Consider the following 22,167-nt stretch of genomic DNA (forward strand, 5'->3'; position numbering starts at 1 on the left):
TGGTGCCCCTCAAGCTATAGCCTCTGGCGACAGGCTGGCGACCTGTTCCAGGAAAAAGTCGTCATGGAAACGGACAAAAGCACATGCATCTTCTGCCCCACATGCCACTAGGCATGGGAGAGAATGAAGGAAGGAAGGAATTCTGAGCACAATATTGCACTTGCACACAGGTTCTGTGCAGTTCAAAAATGCCCAAAAGAGGGCAGGGCATTTCTGGGTTGACCTCAGGAGGTTAAGCTCGGCAATGCCGGAAATCCTGATTTCTTTCGCAACAAACATTAACGACTCTGCAAATGGTAACAGCATAGAACATGTATGAAGAGTACAAAGATGTATTTAACTGATTCTCACTGTAAAGAGGGCAATGGGGACAGGGCAGCAAGGAACCGATGAGAAGAGGGTAAACTCATGATCTGAGTTTTCTTCTTGAAGTATGAAATGGAATGAGACAGATTTGAAAATGTTCTTCCTTCCTAACCAAGAAACCGAGAAGTGGAATTATCAGTTATGGAAACTAAACCAAACACAACTTAAAAAATGAGTAATTGCTTCACGTTTAGAGTAGTTTACAAGGAGAATAGAATGCATTCTATAGTAATGGCAGATTCGGCTAAAATGCTCAAGAAAATACAAAGGCCAGAATGGTGACCTAACAAGTAGCAGTGATGCAGACTTGAAATCAACTCTGATGTACAGATGAAGTTTAGCCCCAGAGGCTTTGCATATTCAGACATAAAAGAAAGGGTAAACTGACCTTATCATTCCTTCCTGTTTTTGTTCATTCATGGTTACTTATACTCACCATCACATGAAAGGTTAGGTAAACTGATATTTAGATTTACTTCAATTTTTCCTCCACTGTCCTTGTCAGGGTCATCCACGTACAATTCATTCACTCTGAAATAAAATGGCAACCGTTCATTCCAAGAACATTTGGCAATAAGAAAATATGATTTAAATGTTCTAGTAGGCAACACCAAAGATAGAAAGAAATGTAGCATTTTCCCAACTAATGTTATATAATGTAGTGGAGCCAATATTTACTCAGTCTTACATTTATTTACAGTGAAACTTACAGGCATATACCTCCTAACTCAGCCACACACAGTTTCAATAACTTTTTTGTTACTGAACAATTAAACTGAACTAACAAAATCAATGTCTCTATATGTGCTCAAGCAAAATCCCAAAAAATCCTCCATATAATTAGACACAATTGATATACAATTAACAAACAATTCTAGTGCAATGCAGACAAGTGTACTCATCTGGGCGACATCTCTCTGGTGTAGCAATTAATATAATTAATTTACAGCTCCACACCTTCAATTTGGCTACACAAAATTCCATAACTGTTTGAGCTGGTTTCTTGGCATGACCAAGTCAAACTACAATTCAAATTATTTTCTGATGACTCTGCATTGTTCCCAGTAACAATGAAGCATACGTGGGATGTACATAAAATGATAAAGGAGCTACTGAGGCTCGGGATTAAAATTTGAAATTATAGCACAGCAGTGCCCTGGAATCCAATTATGAGAAGCCAAAAAATAAAACGAAGACAACATTTCAAATAAAGGGAAAAAAGTGTCATCAGAAAGCAAATAGATATCTTTATTCAAGGTATTGTGTGTAATGTGTGGTGCATAAGATGTCTGACTTCAGGGCAAGTCATATTCTCATCAGCAAAAGCGATCTAAACATTTCAAAACAAGTAATATGCAAAACTTTAATTGAAAGTTACAGGAACAAAGCTTGATTTTTAAAGAGCTTTCTTTTTCCTTAAAAGTATTTGCATCACTGAGCACGTTTCTATTAACCTTTGCTCGACACTTTGACATTTAAATGGAAACTGTCACTATTTCAGTCAAAACTTGGTGATGACTTTTTAATCTCCTCTCTGTCTTTCAACGCTGGTAGCAGGTCTTTGATTTTTAAATCGACACAGAGTCAAAACTGAAATCTTGGGTCAGGAGGAAAAGCTGTCACTGAAATACTATAGGAACCTGCTCCACTCCTCCAGCTCTATCAGCTATTACTCTGCTCTAATTCTGTTTATACTAAGTGAATTAGCAGTATCAAGGATAAAGAGTATGGAAAAATTATACTAAACTAAACTTTGTGGTATGTGTGTGGGGGGCTGGGGAGATGGGGGGAGGATGAGAGATTGCTAGAATCGCTGCCGCATTAGTGTCCCCAAGATGTTAAGTGTCACAGTAAACACAACATTTACCCACTTATTATGATGCTTAGAGAGATGATCCCAGCTGCTAAACTTGACTACAGATCTGGTGCTACACCAACAGAACTAAAATTATAACTAATGTACGGGAAGGGTGCATTTTGTTTTTTTTTAAAATGGAATGTTATGTAAAGGATTGTAAAAAATTTGCAGTCTTTCTTTTTTGCACATCAGGGATCGGACTAGCGCAAAGGGGAAAATCTTAAAATTAGAGCTAAGCACTTCTGCACAAAGTACACAAAGATGAGTGGAATTCCATCATCCATCGCAATCCAGCCCCACCCCCAAAAAAAAATTCTGTTGAGGTTAGATTAATTGAAAATTTAAAAACTGAGATTGATGGAGTTTTGTAATATAAAGGGATCAAGGGCTACAGAATGAAGGCAGGTAAATGGAGTTAAGATACAGATCAACCATGATTCAATTAAATGGCGGAGCAAGTTCAAGAGACTGAATGGCCTTCTCTTGTTCTTAAGCGTATCTATCCTCTATAAAAACACACCTGATGTAGAGATTTTTTCTAAGACCTTTGCAATAAACGAACAGAAAGAAGGAGGGAGAGTAAGTTTTATTTATTAGCGATAAACAACCCAGGGAGGATGAAAAGCCATTGAACTCCTAGCAACCCAAGAGTCAACAGTAATGAGCAATGGTAAATTTAATTGAGCCCTATGCATTAAGCTTTCTCCTGCAAATGAAGGGTTTTAATCAATACTGCAGCAACTGTAATAGTTTACGGACAGACTGTCATACTTACATTTCAGTCGCAATGAAGCCAGTCAGTTCTGACAAGAAAAGGAACAACATGAACACGCAACAACAGATGGAAACTGTAAAACAAATGAATGCATTTAAAAACAAACTCCAGTGTTATTTTGTTCAAAATGCAGAATATATAGTCATTGTACAGAGTGAGATATTCTACAAACCATAATTTTATGACCCCCATCATTTATAAATGGTAGTAAAGACTCACAGTGCTTTGCTGTATCAATAAAGGCTGACTAACTGGTCACTTGGTTGAAAGTAAGGGTCAGGTGAATAAACAAGTAAAACATTAAAACATTATCAGTATATTGACCTGCATTAAAACTCTGTAAAGACTAAAAACAAATTGTTTGTAAAAGTTTTATGATCCTGGATCCTGGGTCCATTATGTGCTGCAAATGTCTCATTTTCATGTTACTCTGAAGACGGGAGAATTAAACAAGCCCATAAACAAGTGGCAGTATCAGTTTGATTTGGAGAAGCAATGTTTCATGTGATTCTACTTTTCTGATGTTAATTCAATTATTCATTAGTGTAGTGAACCATCATATAAAATTAATGCAGTGGAATGTGCCACAGCATACTGTAGTTGAGCTGCTAAAGCTCAGACAATAGCAAAAACACAGCTAACCAATAAAATCTTGGAAATGTAGGATCAAACAAACAGATGTCACTTGGCACATGGAGGACTGCTTGCTTTTCAGGCTGTCAGAGCTGGTGAGTAACTCTCCTTTCATCCCCTACCCTATACAACAACAATAACTACACTACTTCATTGGTTACAGAGCACTTTGAGGGTTCCGAAGTTGTGAAAATTGCTATGTAAATGCAAGGTTTGTTTCTTTCTCTTAATCAACTATACCAATGTTTGATAAGATTCAGCAAAACCAAAATATCTCCCAAATCCAATTTCCCCACAAGATAAAAATCCATTGGCTTGTCTGGACAAACCAAAATTTTATTCATTTTCAAACAACTACGTAAAATAAATACATGGTGCATCAGTCAGTTTTGACTAGACCATTGGGCACTTGGGCAAACATTCAGGGACAGCTGGCCCAAAGATTTTCTTCATATGAACTTATCCACAATCCTCTAGCTGCTTGCCTTGTATGTCAAGTGCCCAAAAATAAGCAAGGTTGGTCAAAACTGTGGTTAAATGTTAAGAAGCAATCCTTTCAAATAGTGGAATGGGGCCAACACCCTTGGTACTGTAAAAGTGTAAGGTAAATGATTTGCAAATTCTAGCAGCAAAATGGATAGACAATGGTAACGTCTATGAAGAAGCACAAGTACTCAAGTCTTCGCATGCAATATGTAAGGCTCGCCACCCAAGGTTCCCATGGTGCCAAAAAGAATCCTCAAATATAGAAACTTCACACACAATGGACTGTACTGGTGTCAAGGTTTGAATTTCAACCATTTCCCTCACATCATTAACTCATATTACACAAGATTATCAATGTTATTTTGGCATTAAAGAATAATTAATTCATATCTTCACACTCTTCCCATGGAGAACAGTGTGAAGCAATGGAATGAGTTTCAGACCAATTAACAGTTTAACGAACTCCTTCCATGGATGTAACCATCTTTGTACAAGCCAATAAGGTGGTTAACTCTATAACAGCAGAGGTTTTTAATGGGCTCCCATGAAATGAACAAAGGGACGGATCAAGAATCCTGGGTGTCAAGCCAAAATTCAGAGCTGGGACTGCAGTCTCTACTTGCCAGGGATGCCTGGAGCAAAACTCAAACTCTGCACCTTCTGGTTCTGAAGCAGGAATGCTACCACAAAGCCAAAAGCTCACTGCAATAATTAGGGTTTAGATTTAGGTGTCTGACACAGGGTGAAAACAATATTTGTGATAAAGTAACTACTATGGCAGTACCATACAATTTAATATTACCTAAACAATGGTTCCAATAGAAGTAAATATCATGGTTACAGAGATGTTCCACAGGCTAAGGTATAATGACACTCTTCATCACTACCATTTTGTGCAAATCACTGAAGCCAGATCCAACTACTATTTAGATATCCTTAGCAACAAAATAACACTAAAAAAAATCATTTTGGCCATGGACAGCAAGACCAGCATCACAGAATGATGAAATGGTACAGCACAGGAGGCGGCTATTCGATCCAGCATGTCTGTGTCAACTCTTGAATGAGCTGACTAATTAACCCCTCATCCCTGCCCTTTTCCCCTAGCCTACAAATTTTTCCTTTTCAACCATCCAATTCCCTTTGGAAAGTCATCACTGAATCTGCTTCCACCACTCCTTCATCTCTGGTTCTTTTGACAATTATTTCAAATCTACTAACACTTTTTCCACAGGAAAATAGTTTACTCTGATTTACTCTATCAAAACCCTTCATGATTTTAAAAAACTGCTACTAACTGTCCCCTTAACCTTCTCCGCTGTAAGAAACCAACATTCCCCCCACCCCCAGCTTCTCTAGTCTCTCTGCATAACAGTATGTGCAACTGTTCGGAAATCAGTTAGACATATTGCTGGCTGAAAGTCCCAAAGAATTTTGTAAAAACCTAAGCAATGTGTTAGGTATATGTGGATGGGTTTAAAGGAAATCTTCAGAACTCATGACACAACTTAATAAATTGTCTTGAAGGAAACTGTATTTCTCTCGATTGTCAAGTAAATCCCAAGTGATATTGAAGGAAAATCTGGCTACTTGGTAGAATCTCTGCCAGCCCCTTTGTTACTATGCTTAGTTCATATGTTGTAGTTGCTGCTGGTTTGACACAGCCTGGGAATTAATGCTTACTGTGGAACTCCCCCTGGTGTGGCTTCCTGAAATTCCCCTTCAGTGACATGAACTAAAACGGTGAGCAGTGGGCAGCACTCACTCATGAGATCATTGGAGTGGAATGTCAGAGCACAACAGGAAGAATGGTCTGGACAGAAAATGTCAGTGCCCACTCTTGCTTTAAACCTCAGCTTTTAGAAGGGTAAAAAAAGTCGATAAATTGTATGTCTCCTTGGTGTAAGTTTAAGTGTGTACCCGTGTTTCATCATCTGATGAGAAGATCAAATATAAGGGCTGGAATTTTCCAGCCCTTCACATCAGCAGGACCGGAAGATCCCACCAGCACAAACGGAGATTTCAATGGCTAGCTGGCCCTGCCGCAGGGAAACCTGCCGCGTGGAGTTGGGGTGGGGTGGGGGCTGGAAAATTCCAGCCAAGCTCAATTAAGTACACAATAAAAGACACCACACTAATTACAAGCGTCTAAAATATGTAAATAGATTTATGACACAGAAACAAGTCACTCAGCCTACTCACGCCATATTGGTGTTTATCCTCATGAGGAGCAGTCCCAATTCTACATGCCCTCCCTGTTCCATATTTTCTTACTCCCCTTCCCTTCAAGCACCTAATCTAACATATTCTTAAATGTTGGCATGGCCTCTACTTCAATAACTAATTCCAAAGCCTCACAACTCTTTGTAAAAGTCATGTGTAAATGACAGCCTGTTTGCTATCCTTAATCTTAAATTTGTATCTATGTCTTCTCATTCAACTACTGGAAACAGTGCCTTTCTGGCCATTTTGCCCATCCCTTTCTAATTTTAAACATCTCCATCAAATCACCTTATGAACTCCTTTGTTGTAATGAAAATGACCCAACTTCTCCAAAGCCCCCTTCAAAATTATTTTGATGCATAATTATATCATCACAGGGATAAAAAATGTCAGAATGAAAATTTAAAAAATTATAAATCATTAACATACCAAACCTTAAGGAAATGGAGAAACATATGGTCAAGAAATGATAATCTTGAAGAACAAGAAAAATATTGCAAAGAAACCTGTTATACATTTATTGCATGTTTGTAAGAAAATATTAAACAAAATACAAAAATACTGAATCAAAGTAAGTTTTATTTTAAAATTTATAGCATTATAGAATTTAATTAACATATCACACTACTTGTACCATCACAATGCAGTCTCAGATTATAACGATTTAGGAGGCTTCGTTGTGCAAAACAATTCTCAGATTGCAGGCACCATTAACAAAATAAGCATTTATTGCCCACCCATGGTTGCCTTCTTGAATCTCTGCAGTCCACACGGTGAAGGCATTCCCTCAATGCTGTTAGGTAGGCAGTTTCACCCAACAACAATGACAGAACAGTGATATATGTGGAAGTCAGAATGTTGTGCAACCTGGAGAGGAATTTTGATCTTTAGACCAGATTTATTTATTCATTAAAACTGAATTCAATTTCTCAAACTGCCACAGTGGGATTTGAACTCATTCCCCGGATTATTAATCCAGTGACATACTATCCTCTTTTGCATAGTGGTAGTGCCAAAAGACATGACGGAGAGCACCAATGTGAAACTAGGTCTTGGCCAGCACACCAACTATATAGAGTTAGTCCGATCAATGCTGCCCCAGACAGATGCATCTACAATAGACAGATTGGTGAAGACAAGCTCAAGTCAGTTATACTGTTGCGTTGACTCTTACACCAAATGCAGCAAACCCAGCCCCACTTGAAGACTCAACCAGCTGGATTAATTGCAATATCACCAAACTACTCAAATCACCACCAAGTGCACATTCTGTGCCCTCCTCCCTTCAGTGCCTCCAAGTGGTGTTTAACATGGAGGAGTAGCGATGCATCAGCTAAGGAAAGATGGTAAGCAGTAAACAGCAGGAGAATTTCTTTCCCACATCTGATCCGAGGTTCTGAGATTTCATGGAGCCTGGAGACAATTTTGAAGACTTGCTCCCACCTGACTGTATAACGCAGTGCCTGCAGTTGGGATAGAACATACTCAGGGCTGCTGTAGGAAGACTGTGGCTGGGACTTTGGCTGAAAGGTAAAATTCTGACTATGATTAGGTCAGGCGGTAGCTTGACTAGTCTGTGGGGAAGCTCTCCCAATTTTGGCACCAGTCCCCAGCTGTTAGTGAGGAGGGCTTTGCAGGTTTGATTGGGCTGGATGCGCCTTTGTTACATCCTAATTCTATGCGTAGATCATAGCCCAGTGCTCCATTCAGTTTTTATTCTTATTCGTTGTAGCAGCTTCACACAAGTGAATGATTTCTGAAGCCACATTAGAGGGCAGTTTAAAAATGAGTCAACCACTTAGATGTGGGCTAGAATTACGTACAGGCCCAATGGGCTAAGCACAGTAGATTTCATTTCTTAAAGGAAAGAGGTGAAACAGTGAACAATGTAATCTCTTAAAAGTGCCATGGTAGGATTTACACTCACTTTCTTCGAATTATAAATCCAGGCTTCTAGATTACTAGTCCAATAACATGACCAGAACTACTGTGAACTCTGTTTCAATTATGAAGCTATATCTGCCTTATTTTTCTTCACATGTACCTTCAACTTAAAGATTTTAGATTACTGTTATTTCTCACGTTCAAAAGTAAAGAACAGTATACAATTGACTGTAGCTTTTAATTTTTTTGAGCAACCATCTAGAGGACAGGGATAAAAGAATTCGCACATTGAACTTTATTACTCCACCATTAAGAGCTGTTTTCTAAAGTTGAACAATTAAATAAAGATAGAGAGTCTCTTTGACACTTGCTCTCTACAAACCAGAGGCTATAACTGAGTTTTTCCAGGTATTTTTGTTTTTGTTTCAGATTTCCAGCATCCCCAGTATTTTGCTTTTGTCTTGGCTATAGTATATCATTGATTCACAGTGAACTATACCGTTTACACTTCCTCTTAGTTGAGAAATTCCTGAGTGTGTGACTCTTCTCAGAATACTGTTGGTTTGTCAACACATCAATATTGTAGCAACAAATAGTTCATGCAGGTCTCTTAAAAAACCAGAAGTTCCTAAATGTCATCATTTCATCATCAGAACCACTCTCTTACAGCAGCTAAACGATTAATTTTATTTCACAAAATTAATGTTTTATGGAACCATATTGTCCAATTGTATCCATTTGAGAAAAATGCAGATCAGGTGCCCTTTTAATCATTACTCTTGCAACTCTAACCTCTTCAACCATGTGTTTTCTTATGAAAGTCTCAGGTCTGTGAAGGATTTTCGGTTCTCTACCTTATATTTACGAAAGTCTTATTTGTGTATTTTGGAAACAACATGAAAATTTGTTTTCTACATTTTAATCTCAGGATTAGTTTGGTCTCAATTTTCAAAAAAATATACAAACTTTTCTAGCAATACTGGTGTTAATTAGAATTTTGCTCTTATACAGGTAATATTCAATTTACATTCTTGTTTTGGATTGTAAATCTACTTAATTTTCCTTATTAACTATAATTTTCATTTCAGAACAGTGTACTTCACACTGCATAAATGATTTAAGGATACCATTTATTTTGTCCTTGAAGGTAGTCACTGCATTGCAAGAAAGATGTGGGTTATGACGTGCGTCAGAACGGAGGAAATGTCTTACAATATTAAGAGATGTGTAGTTTACAGTCATTAACCAGTCACTACAAGCCAACTATTCTGACTCATGATACCAAACTGTCAAAAATGAGTAATCCTAATGCATCACCACCATCCAGTTATAGATCATGTGATTTTTCTGAAATAAAGATCAGGAAAGCTTGGTTACGCCATCCAACTGCGATAACTAAACACTATTTATGTAACCGCACTGTGAGTAGACAGAAGCACAAACATTTAAGGCAAACAATACAGCATGTTTTTACTTCAAAATTAATCACAAAAAATTGATAGTATCATACAGGAAACATTATCTGGGTTTTTATAAATGAAGGCATAAAGGTAAAGACTCAACATTAAAATTGTACAGGGCAATGATTAGGATACTGTGTGAAAATTTCAGGCATCTCATTACAGGAAGGACATGAAAGCTATAGATAGTGCATACTATGTAAATCCCAACAGCATGAAGTCAAGGATGGGAAGCTATAGTTTCAGGAGAGGCTTGAAAGGCTGTGCCTATTTCCACAGGGGGTAAGATGGCTATCAGAAGATTTAAACGCAGTGTTTTTTTTAAATGGTGAATGATTTTGCCAAAGAAGATTTCCTCTGGTTACTCAGTGACCAGGGCACATCAATTTACTATGGTCACACCACATGAAATTTTGTTTTCTATGATTTATCTCAGGATTACTTTTTGTCTCAATTTTCAAAAAGACATTTTTTATAACGGTATTGGGACTATTTACAATTGTCAAACGGTCAGGAGAAATGTCTTTATTCAGAGAGTTGTTGAACCATGGAACTGTCACATGGAGTGCTGAGGTAGTGATATTCCTATCTTTTACAGCAAACAGGAATAAACATGTGACGCAGAGGAAAATACTGAGCTTAATGAGAATAGTTTAGATACAAGTCTACAACTGGGGTAGCCCAGTCACAGGAACTAGTTAACTGGGAATAATTAGTTTTAACAAAAAGCTGGCACGAGCCTAATGGACTGAGTGGACTCCTCTCCCATTCCGTAAAATTCTACAGTTCCAATCAAATATAACAAAGTCAATTGTCTCATCACTAGGTCACTCTATATGAACTTGACTCATGACTGTAGCTGCACTGGATTTAGATTTAGCATTTGGTCAGAAACATGAGAAGAGATGTAGGAATAACAACAACTTGCATTTATGCAAGTGCCTTTAACATTGCAAAACATCCTAGGGCACCAAGGTACATCAGAAAACTTATTTTTTTCAAGACTGATGGACCAACATGATTAAGAGATAAAAACAAAAAAACTGCGAATGCTGGAAACCCAAAACAAAAACAGAATTACCTGGAAAAACTCAGCAGGTCTGGCAGCATCGGCGGAGAAGAAAAGAGTTGACGTTTCGAGTCCTCATGACCCTTCGACAGAACATGATTAAGAGATTTCTTTTAACTTTGTGAGGGGGGAAAAAATATGCAGCACTTTGTAAAAAGATAATCAATTTTTTCATATGGGTTATTTGACTTAGTACCACCACTCTTGGTAATCAACTGTCTTTATTCCTAAATTAACTGCACCAGAAATGAGCTCATGCCCTTTAAAATGTTAATACTAGTGAACTTGCAGACCTTCACAATGATTTCTCTTTTGACCAACTACCACAGCAAATGCTAACCAAGAGATTGGTCACGCCAAATCTATCTGCATGATGGAAATAAAAATAGTGTTCTGATTACCTCGCTATTGATAAAAACTTCGCTGATCTTCAGAGAGATTCTGCTCTTTGGATGCCCAGAAAAATTGCACAAGAGGTATGGAATTTTCCTTAAAACTCTGTTTTCCTGCTCCATCCAGGGCACTTTGAAGGTCGTGCTTCACCAGGGGCTCAGTTAAAATATTAAAGTATCGTGTCTCGCCAAGAATTATACTCTTAGTTATCTGCTTTGTGCATTCTGCTTCTGGAACAATCATATTAAGTTAATCAAGAAGCAATATTTTTGAAGCAAAGTCACTGCTTTGTATGAAAGCAATCAGTGAAGTTTAACACAGTGCGGCCCCAAAAACATCAATGAGATAATCAATTAAATGGATTTTGACGAAGGCTCAGATTTTTTTTTCCTGTATTGGGTGCCTGACATAAATGGAAACTCAGTGTTTAGGAGTCTCCAAACTGAGCTACCCTTCCCTGAGGATTGCATCTTGATGTGCTGGGAAGATTACATTCTCCCATGACCCAGGTAGCTATGCCCGCAGGAGTATAACTCCTGACAGGGGGAAAGGCAAGAGCCAGACTAAAGGCAGTCTACTCACACTCATGGTCAGGGGCTGTGAATCAGTCTTTAGAATCTGTCCATGTAAACTAAATTCAATCAATAAGCAAACAACCCAGAGAAAAGCCAAGACCGTTACTGACGTGAAAAGATAAACATCACCTACGGAAGCCATGATATGTAGGAAGTAAGGCAAGATGACACTGCCTTGAAAGCAAATGTCCTGCTTTGAACAGACAGCAGTAGAAGAAGTGGGTTGCTTAATGTGCCACAAGACATGCGAGACTCTAACAAACTAACTATCTCAAACATGATCTGAATCAGAAACATAAAATGCTGATAAACAATCTGTGGAGGGAGAAACAGTCAATTGTTTTAGGTCAATGATCTTTCATCAGAACTGGAAGGTGTTAGAAATTAGCAGCGTTCAAGCAAGTACAGAGTCAGTGAAAAGTTGGCTGGGGCAGTGAGTGGGGAACCAGCAGGCGGGAAAACAAGGAGTAGACATGTCTCTTTAAAAAAATTTGTTCATGGGATGACAGTGTCACTGACATGGTCATCATTTATTGCCAAACCCTAATTGCCCTCGGGAAGGTGGTGATGAGCTGCCATCTTGAAGCACTGCAATCCATGTGGCATAGGTATGTCCACAGTGCTGTTAGGAAGAGAGTTCCAGGATTTTGACCGAGGAAGGAACTGTGACATAGTTCCAAGTTAAGATGGTGTGTGGCTTGGAGAGGAACCTGCAGATAGTGGTTCTCATACGTCTGTTACCCTTGTCCTTCTAGGTAATAGAGGTCCTGGGTTTGGAAGGAGCTGCTGAAAATGCCTTGTCAAGTTGCTACAGTGCATCTTGTATATGGTTCTCATTGCTGCCACTGTGCACTGGTACTGGAGGCTGCCAATCAAAAGGGCCACGTTGTCCTGGATTTTGCTGAGCTTCTGGAGTGTGGTTGGAGCTGTACTTATCAAAACAAACGGACAGTATCCAATCACACTCTTAACTTATGTCTTGTATATGGTGGACAGATACTGGGGAGCCAGGAAGTGAGTTACTCACCATAGAATTCCCAACCTTTGACCTTCTCTTGTAGCCACAGTATTTATATGGCTGGTCTCGTGAAGTTTCTGGTCAATGTAACACTCAGGATGTTCATGGTTGGGGATTCAGTGATGGTAATACCATTTAACATCAAGGGGAGATGGTTAGACTTCTCTTGTTGGAGATGGTCATTGTCTGGCATTTGCATGGCATGACATGAATGTTACTCTCCACTTAGCCCAAGCCTGAATGTTGTCCAGGTCTTCAGTGTTTGAGGGATCAAGAATGGGACCAACCACAGTGCAATCAACAGCTTCAAAAGCTTCCTTTGTGCTGGACATGACTCCAACCAGTGGAGAGTTTCCCCCCAACCCAATTCCCAGGCTTCAGTTTTGCTGCCTTAATATCAAGGACATCACTCTCATAGCTCTGGAATTCAACTCTTCTCTACATGTTTGTACCAAGACTGCAACAAGGTCTAGAACTGAGTGCCCTTGGAGGAACCGAAGCTGAGCACTGGTGAGCAGGTTATTGTTGAGCAAGTTTCACATGATAGCCTGCCAACAATACTTCCCATCAACAAAAACAGAAAATGCTGGAAAAACTCAGCAGGTCTGACAGCATCTGTGGAGAGAAAAAAAATCAGAGTTAACGTTTTGCGTCCTTATGACTCTTCTACAGAACTCTGTAGAAGAGTCATAAGGACTCGAAACGTTAACTCTGTTTCTCTCTCCACAGATGCTGTCAGGCCTGCTGAGTTTTTCCAGCATTTTCTGTTTTTGTTTCAGATTTCCAGCATCCACAGTACTTTGCTTTTATCTTAATACTTTCCATCACTTTGCTGATGATCAAGAGTAGGCTGACTAGACAGTAATTGGACAGATTGGATTTGCCCGTTTTGTGGACAGTACATACTCGGGCAATTTTCCATTGGCAGGTAGATACCAGTGTTTTAACTGTAGTGGAACAGTTTGGCTGAATAAGTTGAATAAGCAGAAAACCAGACCACCCAGAATTAACCTAGGCACCAGAAGCAGCAAAGGAACACCATGCCAAGTCCTCCTCACTTATTTCTGGGGACTTATGCCAAAATTGGCAGAGCTGCCCCACAGACTAGTTAAGCTACAACCATACTGACTGAGTAATACTGCACAGCCAGTGTCCCAGGCCCCTCTATCACCATCCCTAAATATGTTCTGTACCACCAGCATGATAGACCTATCAAGAGCTGGTGGTACAGTGGTATACAGCCAGGAGGGAGTTGCCATAGGAGTCCTCAACAATGAATCTGGACCCCAAAGTCTGATAGTATCATGTGAAACATGGGCAAGGAAATCACTTGCTGATTACCATCTATCACCCTCCCTCAGCTGGTGAGTCAGTACTCCTCCATGTTGAACACCACTTGGAAGGTGCACTGAGGGTCACAAGGGCACAGCATTTGCTCTGGGTGGGGGACTTCAATGCCTATTACAGAGCTGGCTCAGTAGCAACAATACTGACCAAACCCTGAAGAACTTACCTGCGACAGGTGGTGAGAGAATTAACAAATGGGAAAAACCTACTTGACCTCACACTTGCCAATCAACCCATTCCAAGATACATCTGTCCATGACAGTATTGGCCAGAAGTGACCACCACACAGTCCTTGTGGGGATAAAGTCCCGTGTTCACACTGAGGACATTATGTGTGTGGCGCTACCACCATGCTAAATGGGATAAGATTCAGAACAGATCTAACAACTCAAAACTGTGCATCTATGAGGCACAGTTAGCCATCAGTAGCAGCAGAAAGGCGTTCCATCACAACCTTAAACCTCACAGCCTGGCATATCCCTCACTCTAGCATTATCATCAAGATAGGTAATTATGCTGTTTCAATGAGGAGTGTAGAGCAGCAAACCTAAAAATCAACCCAGGACTTACACATGATAAACAATAGAAACAGCATGCAACAGACAGAGCTAAGCAATTCCACAAAACAGATCAGATCCAAAGGTCTGCCACATCTAGTCATGAATTAACTGGAGGTGAGGTCAAGAAACATCCTCATCCTTAATAATGGCAGAACCCAACATGAGAGGGCAAAAGGCAAGGCTAAAATGTTTCCAACCATCTTCAGCCAGAAATGATAAGTGGATGATCCATCTCAGCTTCCTCCCAAAGTCCCCTGCATCACAGATGCCAGTCTTTAGCCAATTCAATTCACTCCATGTGATAGCAAGAATTGGCAGAATCAAGCCTAGCCTGTCCAATCTTTCCTCATAAGACAACACACCCAATCCAGACAGTAGTTTAGTAAACCTTCTCTGAACTGCTTCCAACACATTTATATCCTTCCTTAAATAAGGAGACCAATATTGTACACAGTACTCCAGGTGTGGTCTCACCAATGCCCGATAAAGCTGAAGCATAACCTCCTCACTTTTGTATTCAATTCCCCTCACAATAAATGATAACATTCTATTGGCTTTCCGGATTACTTGCTGCACCTATATACGAGCCTTTTGCGATTCATGTACTAGGATACCCAGATCCCTCTGCATCTCAGAGCTCTATAATCTCTCACCATTTAGAAAATATGCTCCTTTTTTATTTTTCCTGCCAAAATGGACAATTTCACCTTTTCCCACAGATATTTGCCCATTCGCTTACTTTATTCCTCTGTTGCCTCCTGGGGTCCTCTTCACATCTTACTATCCTATCTTTGTGTCATAAGCAAATTTAGTAACCATATCTTCGGTCCCTTCATCGAAGTCACTTATATAAATTGTAAAAAGTTGAGGCTCCAGCACTGATTTGCATGACACACTACTCATTACATCTTGCCAGCCAGAAAAAGACCCATTTATACCTACCCTCTGTTTCCTGTTAGCTGGCCAATCTTCTTTTCATGTTATACCCTGCACCATGAGCTTTTATTTTTTCACAATAACCTTTGATGTGGCACCTCGTCAAATGCATTCTGGTAATCTAAATACAGTACATCTTCCAGTTCCCCTTTATCCACAGCACATGTTGTTATTCACAATAAGAGGTTGTGGTGGAAGAATTAATCCAAAATTATAAAACTAAAAACAATTTTTTTCATTGCATCATTATAAGGCGCCCCTCTTCCAACACATTTAATAATTTTTTAGAACAGGCACTTCTTTTTGTAAAACAGTCTGAAAGTTGGTGACTTGTGTCAACCCATTTTATCTTAGAGATCTCTTTTCCTTCTAACATCTCCTTTACGTTGGTTAGGTCTATTCGTCGTCTTTTTTCCGTGGCACTTTTCATGGATTGAACATTGTCCCAAAGAGACCGGAGACCGGTTATCAACATAACATTCTATGGGCAAACTTTTCCCACATAGCCCCTTGTCCAATATATTGACAAGAATATTATACAAGTCAACCTTTTATCTAATGCCTCTACTAAGGCTAACGTTTCAGCAGCTAAGGTGCTTTTCACTATCCTTTTCATTTTCTTAGCCTCCCAAGCCAGTGGGCAACATTTATCGTTCTTTCCCACCAAGAATATGATAAACCCTGCGGTGCTAGAGTTCCTATCTGGAAGATTGGCATGTGAAACATCACTAAAAATGACCAACCTCATATCTTCTGGGTCACCCAATGCTGGAAACTTGAACACACATCTCTCAGAATTTATTTTTGTTTTAAAGTGTTTTATTTGCCCTCAGAACTTGCTCAACTGTCGCATGCTTCATCATGGTACTCAGCTCCAATATATCATAACTAGCGTCAGGCCTAGTCTGAGTGCACAACCAGTTCAACTGCCCAGTCAAACTTCTCAACTGTTCCATTTCTTCCTTGGTAGCAGGATCCTCTTGTGAGGATCTACCACGAGTTATTGGGATATATTTAACATTTTCTAGATAAGATTGTTGATTCAATGTCACTCCTGACTTGCTCTGCTTAATGTCTAAACCTATGTATTTAAAGGCCCTAGAGGCCTGACTTCCGACCTGGAATCCCTTCTTTATCTTCTCAATTACCCATAGTTTAAATTCTACAGATCCTCCACACAGGAAATCATCAATATGCATGATAGAGATCCCAGCTAGTTTCTCCTTATGGTACCAGTAGAACATCACGGGATCTGCCTTTAACTGAATGCAACCTATTTCCAACAAGACAGACCTAAGGGAAAAATACCATACTCTTGATGCATCATTCAACCCATAAACACACTTATTCAATTTCCACAGCTTTCCTTCTACATCCCCGGCTTCTTTGGGTGGTTTCAAAAAACTTCCCGTTGAAACTTCTCCCCCTGTAAAAACGCAGCCTTTATATCAATCGAATTGCACTCCCAGGAATAGGATGCCAAAATAGCTAAAAAAATCTTCAAACTCACTTTCCCCACAGTAGGCAAATCTAGTCTGACATCCTGATCTCCTAATCTCTCTTCAAAGCCTCGGGCTACTAATCTCACCTTCGCCTTATATGTGCCGTCTGGGAGTACCTTTTCTGTACAGATCCATCTGAGAGATACAGCTGGCTGTCCTCTGTCAAGTATTCCAGAATATACCCAAATTCCTTCCAACTTTCTAACTCTTTCTGTTTCCCTTCCTTTATCAGCTTACTTTCCAATTTATTAGAAGCTACTAGAATCCCTCTCTGTCATAAGGACTTCTACTTCTATTGAGATTGCCGGCTCACTCTCTAGTCTTCCCTGTTAAGCTACGGCCTCTACTCACTTTCCTATTCCTTTCTGGGCTGCTACTATATGATCGTCCTCCCACGTGAACAGAACTCTGTTCGCAGGTCCATGATCTTTTTCTAGGGCTACGACCACTTTCTGGTCCACTGTCAGAACTCATACTGCACTTTCTGGTTTTCCACGTCTTTACCTCAGTTTGCCAATCGATAGGTCTTGTCCTTCATCCTGCACATTTAACCAATGTTTGTATTTACCAGTGGCCTTTCCTGCTCTCCCTATGATGGTGGCGTCCCTCCACACACTGGTCCCTTCTGGCATGTATGTTATTTTTGTTCCTACTTTGGGTAATTGCCCTTTTGGGTGAATAGTGTTGTCCTGTACCTCAGTATGACTTTGTTCACTATCAGTCAACCCTGTATCTGCTGTCATCTGCTCCTCATAACTACCCACCAAATGTGTATGTGAAGGGCATGGTGCCTCCTCACTTTCTATGTCCTGTTCAGAACCTGTAAAGGTATAGTCAGTATCAATTAACTGTGAAGAATGTATCCTAACAGTTTGATTACCGTGTTGCACAATTACCACTTTCCCCATTACTCCCTATAACCTTGCCAGGTCCTTTCCACTCTTTCTGGCCTTCCCTTTCATAATATACCATGTTTCCTTGTCTAAACTATATTCCTGATGATTTTATGCAGTGCCGTAGGGCCCGCTGAATTTTCTCCGAAACCTCAGCTTTAAATTAAGGCTTTTCTGCCCGCATGCAAAGTGCTCAGATGAACAGAAAAGGTGGAGCTAATGCTAGTCCTTTTTAGAGCAGGGGGAGCATCTGACAACACTGAAGGTAACTTCGGATTTCTTCTGAACATCAACTGATACGGACTATACCCCCCAACCATCTGCAGAGAGTTCTTTGCATGCATCGCCCATGCTAGCACCGTTTGCAGTTTACAACCTGGTTGATCAGCCAATATTTTATGTAACACGTCATCTATTACAGCATGGTTTCTTTCACAAAGACCATTACTAAACAGGCTCTCAGCTGCAGTGTGCATAACTACGATTTTTAAATTTTCGCACATACATCAAAATTCCTCATTGACGAATTCCCCACCATTATCTGTGACGAACTTCATTGGTGTTTCTAATCCTGTTCCTATCCATTTCTCCATGGCCTTATTGACAATGGTCCTTTTGTCTTTACCATGTATCACAATGGATAGACGAAATCTGGTTGCCATATCAAAGGAGTGTAGTAAAAAATACCCCTATCCTTATCCCAAACTTTCAAGTCCATTGCCACTGCATGGTTAAACTCCCTGGCTAGTGGCAAGCTCACAACAGGTCGCAGTGGTGTCTTGCAATATTTAAGGCAAATTTCACACTGAGCAGTGATTTGTTCAATAAGATCATGATATCCTTTATCGACCACTCTCACATCTCGAAGCAAAGTCTTCAGTTTCTGTGGTGCTGGATGTGCAAACTGTCTATGTAATTTCCAAATGATCACCTTTTTGTCCACCAAATTCTCATTCTCAGCAGTTAACAAAACTTCATGAACTTTTTGATGAGAAATCTCTGGCTTCCTTAGTGGCAAGCAGTAATGGCCTGGCCTAGTAAAATGGAAATCCACATTTTTTCCAAACACAACTGCTCCTTCATTCTTCGTATCTAGTGTCATCTGAGCCTTCTTCATCGTAAATCGACTCAACAATAGCAGTATCTTGCTAGAAACCACATCAGTACAAATTCATCCCTGCTATCTTACAAGGGAGGACCACCTGTTTGGAGGATGTTAGTGTATTGTCATCTCCGAACCTGAAACAGGTAGAGCTTTCATACTCGTTGACCTTCTGCCAGTCTGCCTCATCAAGAGACTCCAAATAGCAGTCAAGCCAGTCCATGTCATACTTTGTAGAAGTGCAACCACTGCCCAGAACTGCACAGTTGAAGGAATCTATCATCAAGATACTCATTACCAGATTCAAACTCTCAGTGGTCAATACAATTCCATCATGGCAGTCACCATCATCATTTTCAGTTTCAGATGAAACCGTCTCATGGGTCACTTCAAAAACACGATTCCTTCGCTGTGGGCAGTTCACTGCGTAATGGAAATGGGAATCACACCAAAAACACTGATTAACCATTCCCCGTGCATTTTTTGGGTTTAAATGTCTACGGTCACCATCCCAGACATGCTTTTTGGCCCGACTCTCAAACTGACTATGATTACAGCCATTTTCAGGCCTCTTGTCATTAACCCCATCTTTGTATTGGAATCTTCGTCTAATATTTGGTCGACTGCAAAATTCAGTCACCATCGAATCCTCTATCCTTTGTTTTACAGCATAGTTGTTCGCGTTTGCTAAAAAAGTGGCAGGGAATGACTGTTTCCCCAGAAATTTTTTTAGGATAGCAGCCATTTGATCTAAGAGAGGTTCTTTCCCCCGGAACTGAACTCCTATTAGTACTAAAAGACCATCAACATGGGAAATGTGAGCACAGTCCAATAATTTAAGTGCCAATACCGATTCTGGAGTTTTGAGGTCAAATCGCTGTAGTCTCCTATACCATTAATCAAAATCCATGATATATTCTTTCATGGGCTGATCATCTGATTTCCTAAACGTCTAAGCTTCATACGCTTCCAATAGCTCATCATTTTTGTAGAACTTATCCAAAAATTGTATCAGATGGTTTAATCCCTCTTCATGATCCAAATCATCTACTTTCCACTCTGAAAATACTTTACTTCTTATCTTACTTTTGGCTGGCAATTATAATGCCAAAGCCATACCTTGCTTCTTCCAGGGTATAGCAGTAACCCGGGTCCACATTTCAGCTTCAGCCTTCCATTGCTGATAAGGTTCAGAGTCAGAAAAATTTGGTGGATAGTCAAAGCTTGCGATTTTGCACCATCCTTCTATAACTTAAATTGTTAGCAACAGTACACTTCTTTTCCCTCAGATGACTGAGACAGAAAGCTTCAGGTACAGCAATCAATCAGCAAAGCTCAAAGTTCATCCTCTGCTATCATGTTATTCACAATAAGAGGTTGTGGTGGAAGAATTAATCCAGGCAGGTCTCTTGGTTAAAGCTGGTTTATTTCCAAGACAACTCCTCAGAGCTACTAATTTCCTAGTAGCTCCCACCCAAAGTGTTCCAGTTTTACCTTTTTATTCTTTTCAGTTGGGATAATTAATGCCCCATCACCTGTTTAACTACCAATTAGTTTTAACAAGATGATTACCATATTAACTCATGTTACTTCTTCAAAGAGCTCCAATAAATTGGTCAACATGATCTCCCATTCACAAAACCACGTTGACTCTGTCTGATTACCCTGAATTTTTCCAAGTGCCCTGCTATAATATCTTTAATAATAGCTTCCAACATTTTTCCTATGACTGACATTAGGCTAAATGGCCTGTAGTTTCCTGCTTTGTCTCCATCCCTTAGTGAATGTAACTCCTTTGGTCAAAATTTTCCAATATAATGGAACCTTCCCCAAATCGAGGGAATTTTGGAAAATTAAAATCAAAGCAACAACTACCTCGCTAGCCACTTCTTTTAAGAACCGAGGATGGAGTCCATCAGGACCCAGGGATTTGTACGACCACAGCTCTCACAATTTTCTCAGCACCACTTCCCTGGTGAATGTAATTCCATAACCCCCACCCGCCAAGAGTTCTTCCATTTTCTGATTTCCAGCTATTTCTGAGATGTTACTTGTATCCTCTATAGTGCAGACCGATGCAAAATACCAGTTCAATTCATCTGCCATTTCCTTATTTTCCATTACTAATTCCCCAGACTCACTTTCTTTAGGACCAACATTGACTTTGTTAATTCTTCTTTTTTAAATATCAATAGAAACTCTTACTATCTGTCTTTATATTTCTAGCTAGCTTTCTCTCCTACTCTAATTTTTCCTTCTTTATCAATCTTTTGGTCTTTCTTTGCTGTTTTTAATATCCCCTATCCAATCTTCTGACCTGCCACCCATCTTTAAGCAATTATATGCTTTTTCTTTAAGTTTGATATTATCCTTAATTTTTTTTTAAGTTAACCACAGATGGTGGGTCCTCCCCTTGGAATTTTTCTTCCTAGTTGGAATGTATCTATTCTGTGTATTCTGACATATTTGCTTCAATGTCCGTCACTGCAACTCTATTGGCCTATCCCTTAACCTAATTTGCCAGCTCATTTTAGCTAGCTGTGCTTTCATGCCCTCATAATTGCCCTTATTCAAGTTTAAAATACTAATCTTCGACCCACTTTTCACCCTCAAACTGACTGTAGAATTCAATCATATTATGGTTGCTGCTACCTATGAGTGGCATCACCATGAGATCATTAATTAATCCTATTTCAATGCACAGTACAAGATTTAGTATATCTGGTTGGCGCCACAACGTGCTGTTCTAAAAAACTATCCCAAAAACATTCTATGAATTCCTCAGCTAGGCTACCTTTGCCGTTCTGGTTTCCCCAGTCTATATTTAGATTAAAATTACCCATGATTATCGCCGTACCTTTCTGACAAGCTCCCATTATTTCTTCCTTTATGCCCTGTCCTACCGTGTGGTTACTGTTAGGGGGCCTGTACACCACTCCCACAAGTGACTTCTTGCCTCTATCATTTCTCATCTCAACCCAAATAGTTTCTACATCCTGGTTTCCTGAGCTTAGGCCATCCCTCTCCAATGTGTTAATACCATCATTAATTAACAGAGCCACCTCTCCAACTTCTCCAAGCTTCCTG

The 22,167-nt window shown here is 39.7% G+C and overlaps 1 protein-coding gene across 4 annotated transcripts in view; it reads right to left on the bottom strand.

Annotated features, from left to right (window-relative positions):
• ergic1 (endoplasmic reticulum-golgi intermediate compartment 1) overlaps positions 1 to 22,167 on the bottom strand; it is a 96,995-nt gene that overhangs the window by 35,148 nt on the left and 39,680 nt on the right. For all 4 annotated transcript variants that reach the window (XM_041193579.1, XM_041193580.1, XM_041193578.1 and 1 more), the window contains 2 exons: positions 3,000 to 3,072; positions 803 to 897 (listed from right to left, as the gene is read on the bottom strand). In XM_041193579.1, the coding sequence (XP_041049513.1) occupies positions 803 to 897; positions 3,000 to 3,072 (168 nt within the window). The remainder of the gene's footprint in view (positions 1 to 802; positions 898 to 2,999; positions 3,073 to 22,167) is intronic.

The sequence above is a fragment of the Carcharodon carcharias genome, chromosome 8 (genome assembly GCF_017639515.1).
Source record: "Carcharodon carcharias isolate sCarCar2 chromosome 8, sCarCar2.pri, whole genome shotgun sequence".
Classification (NCBI taxonomy): domain Eukaryota; kingdom Metazoa; phylum Chordata; class Chondrichthyes; order Lamniformes; family Lamnidae; genus Carcharodon; species Carcharodon carcharias.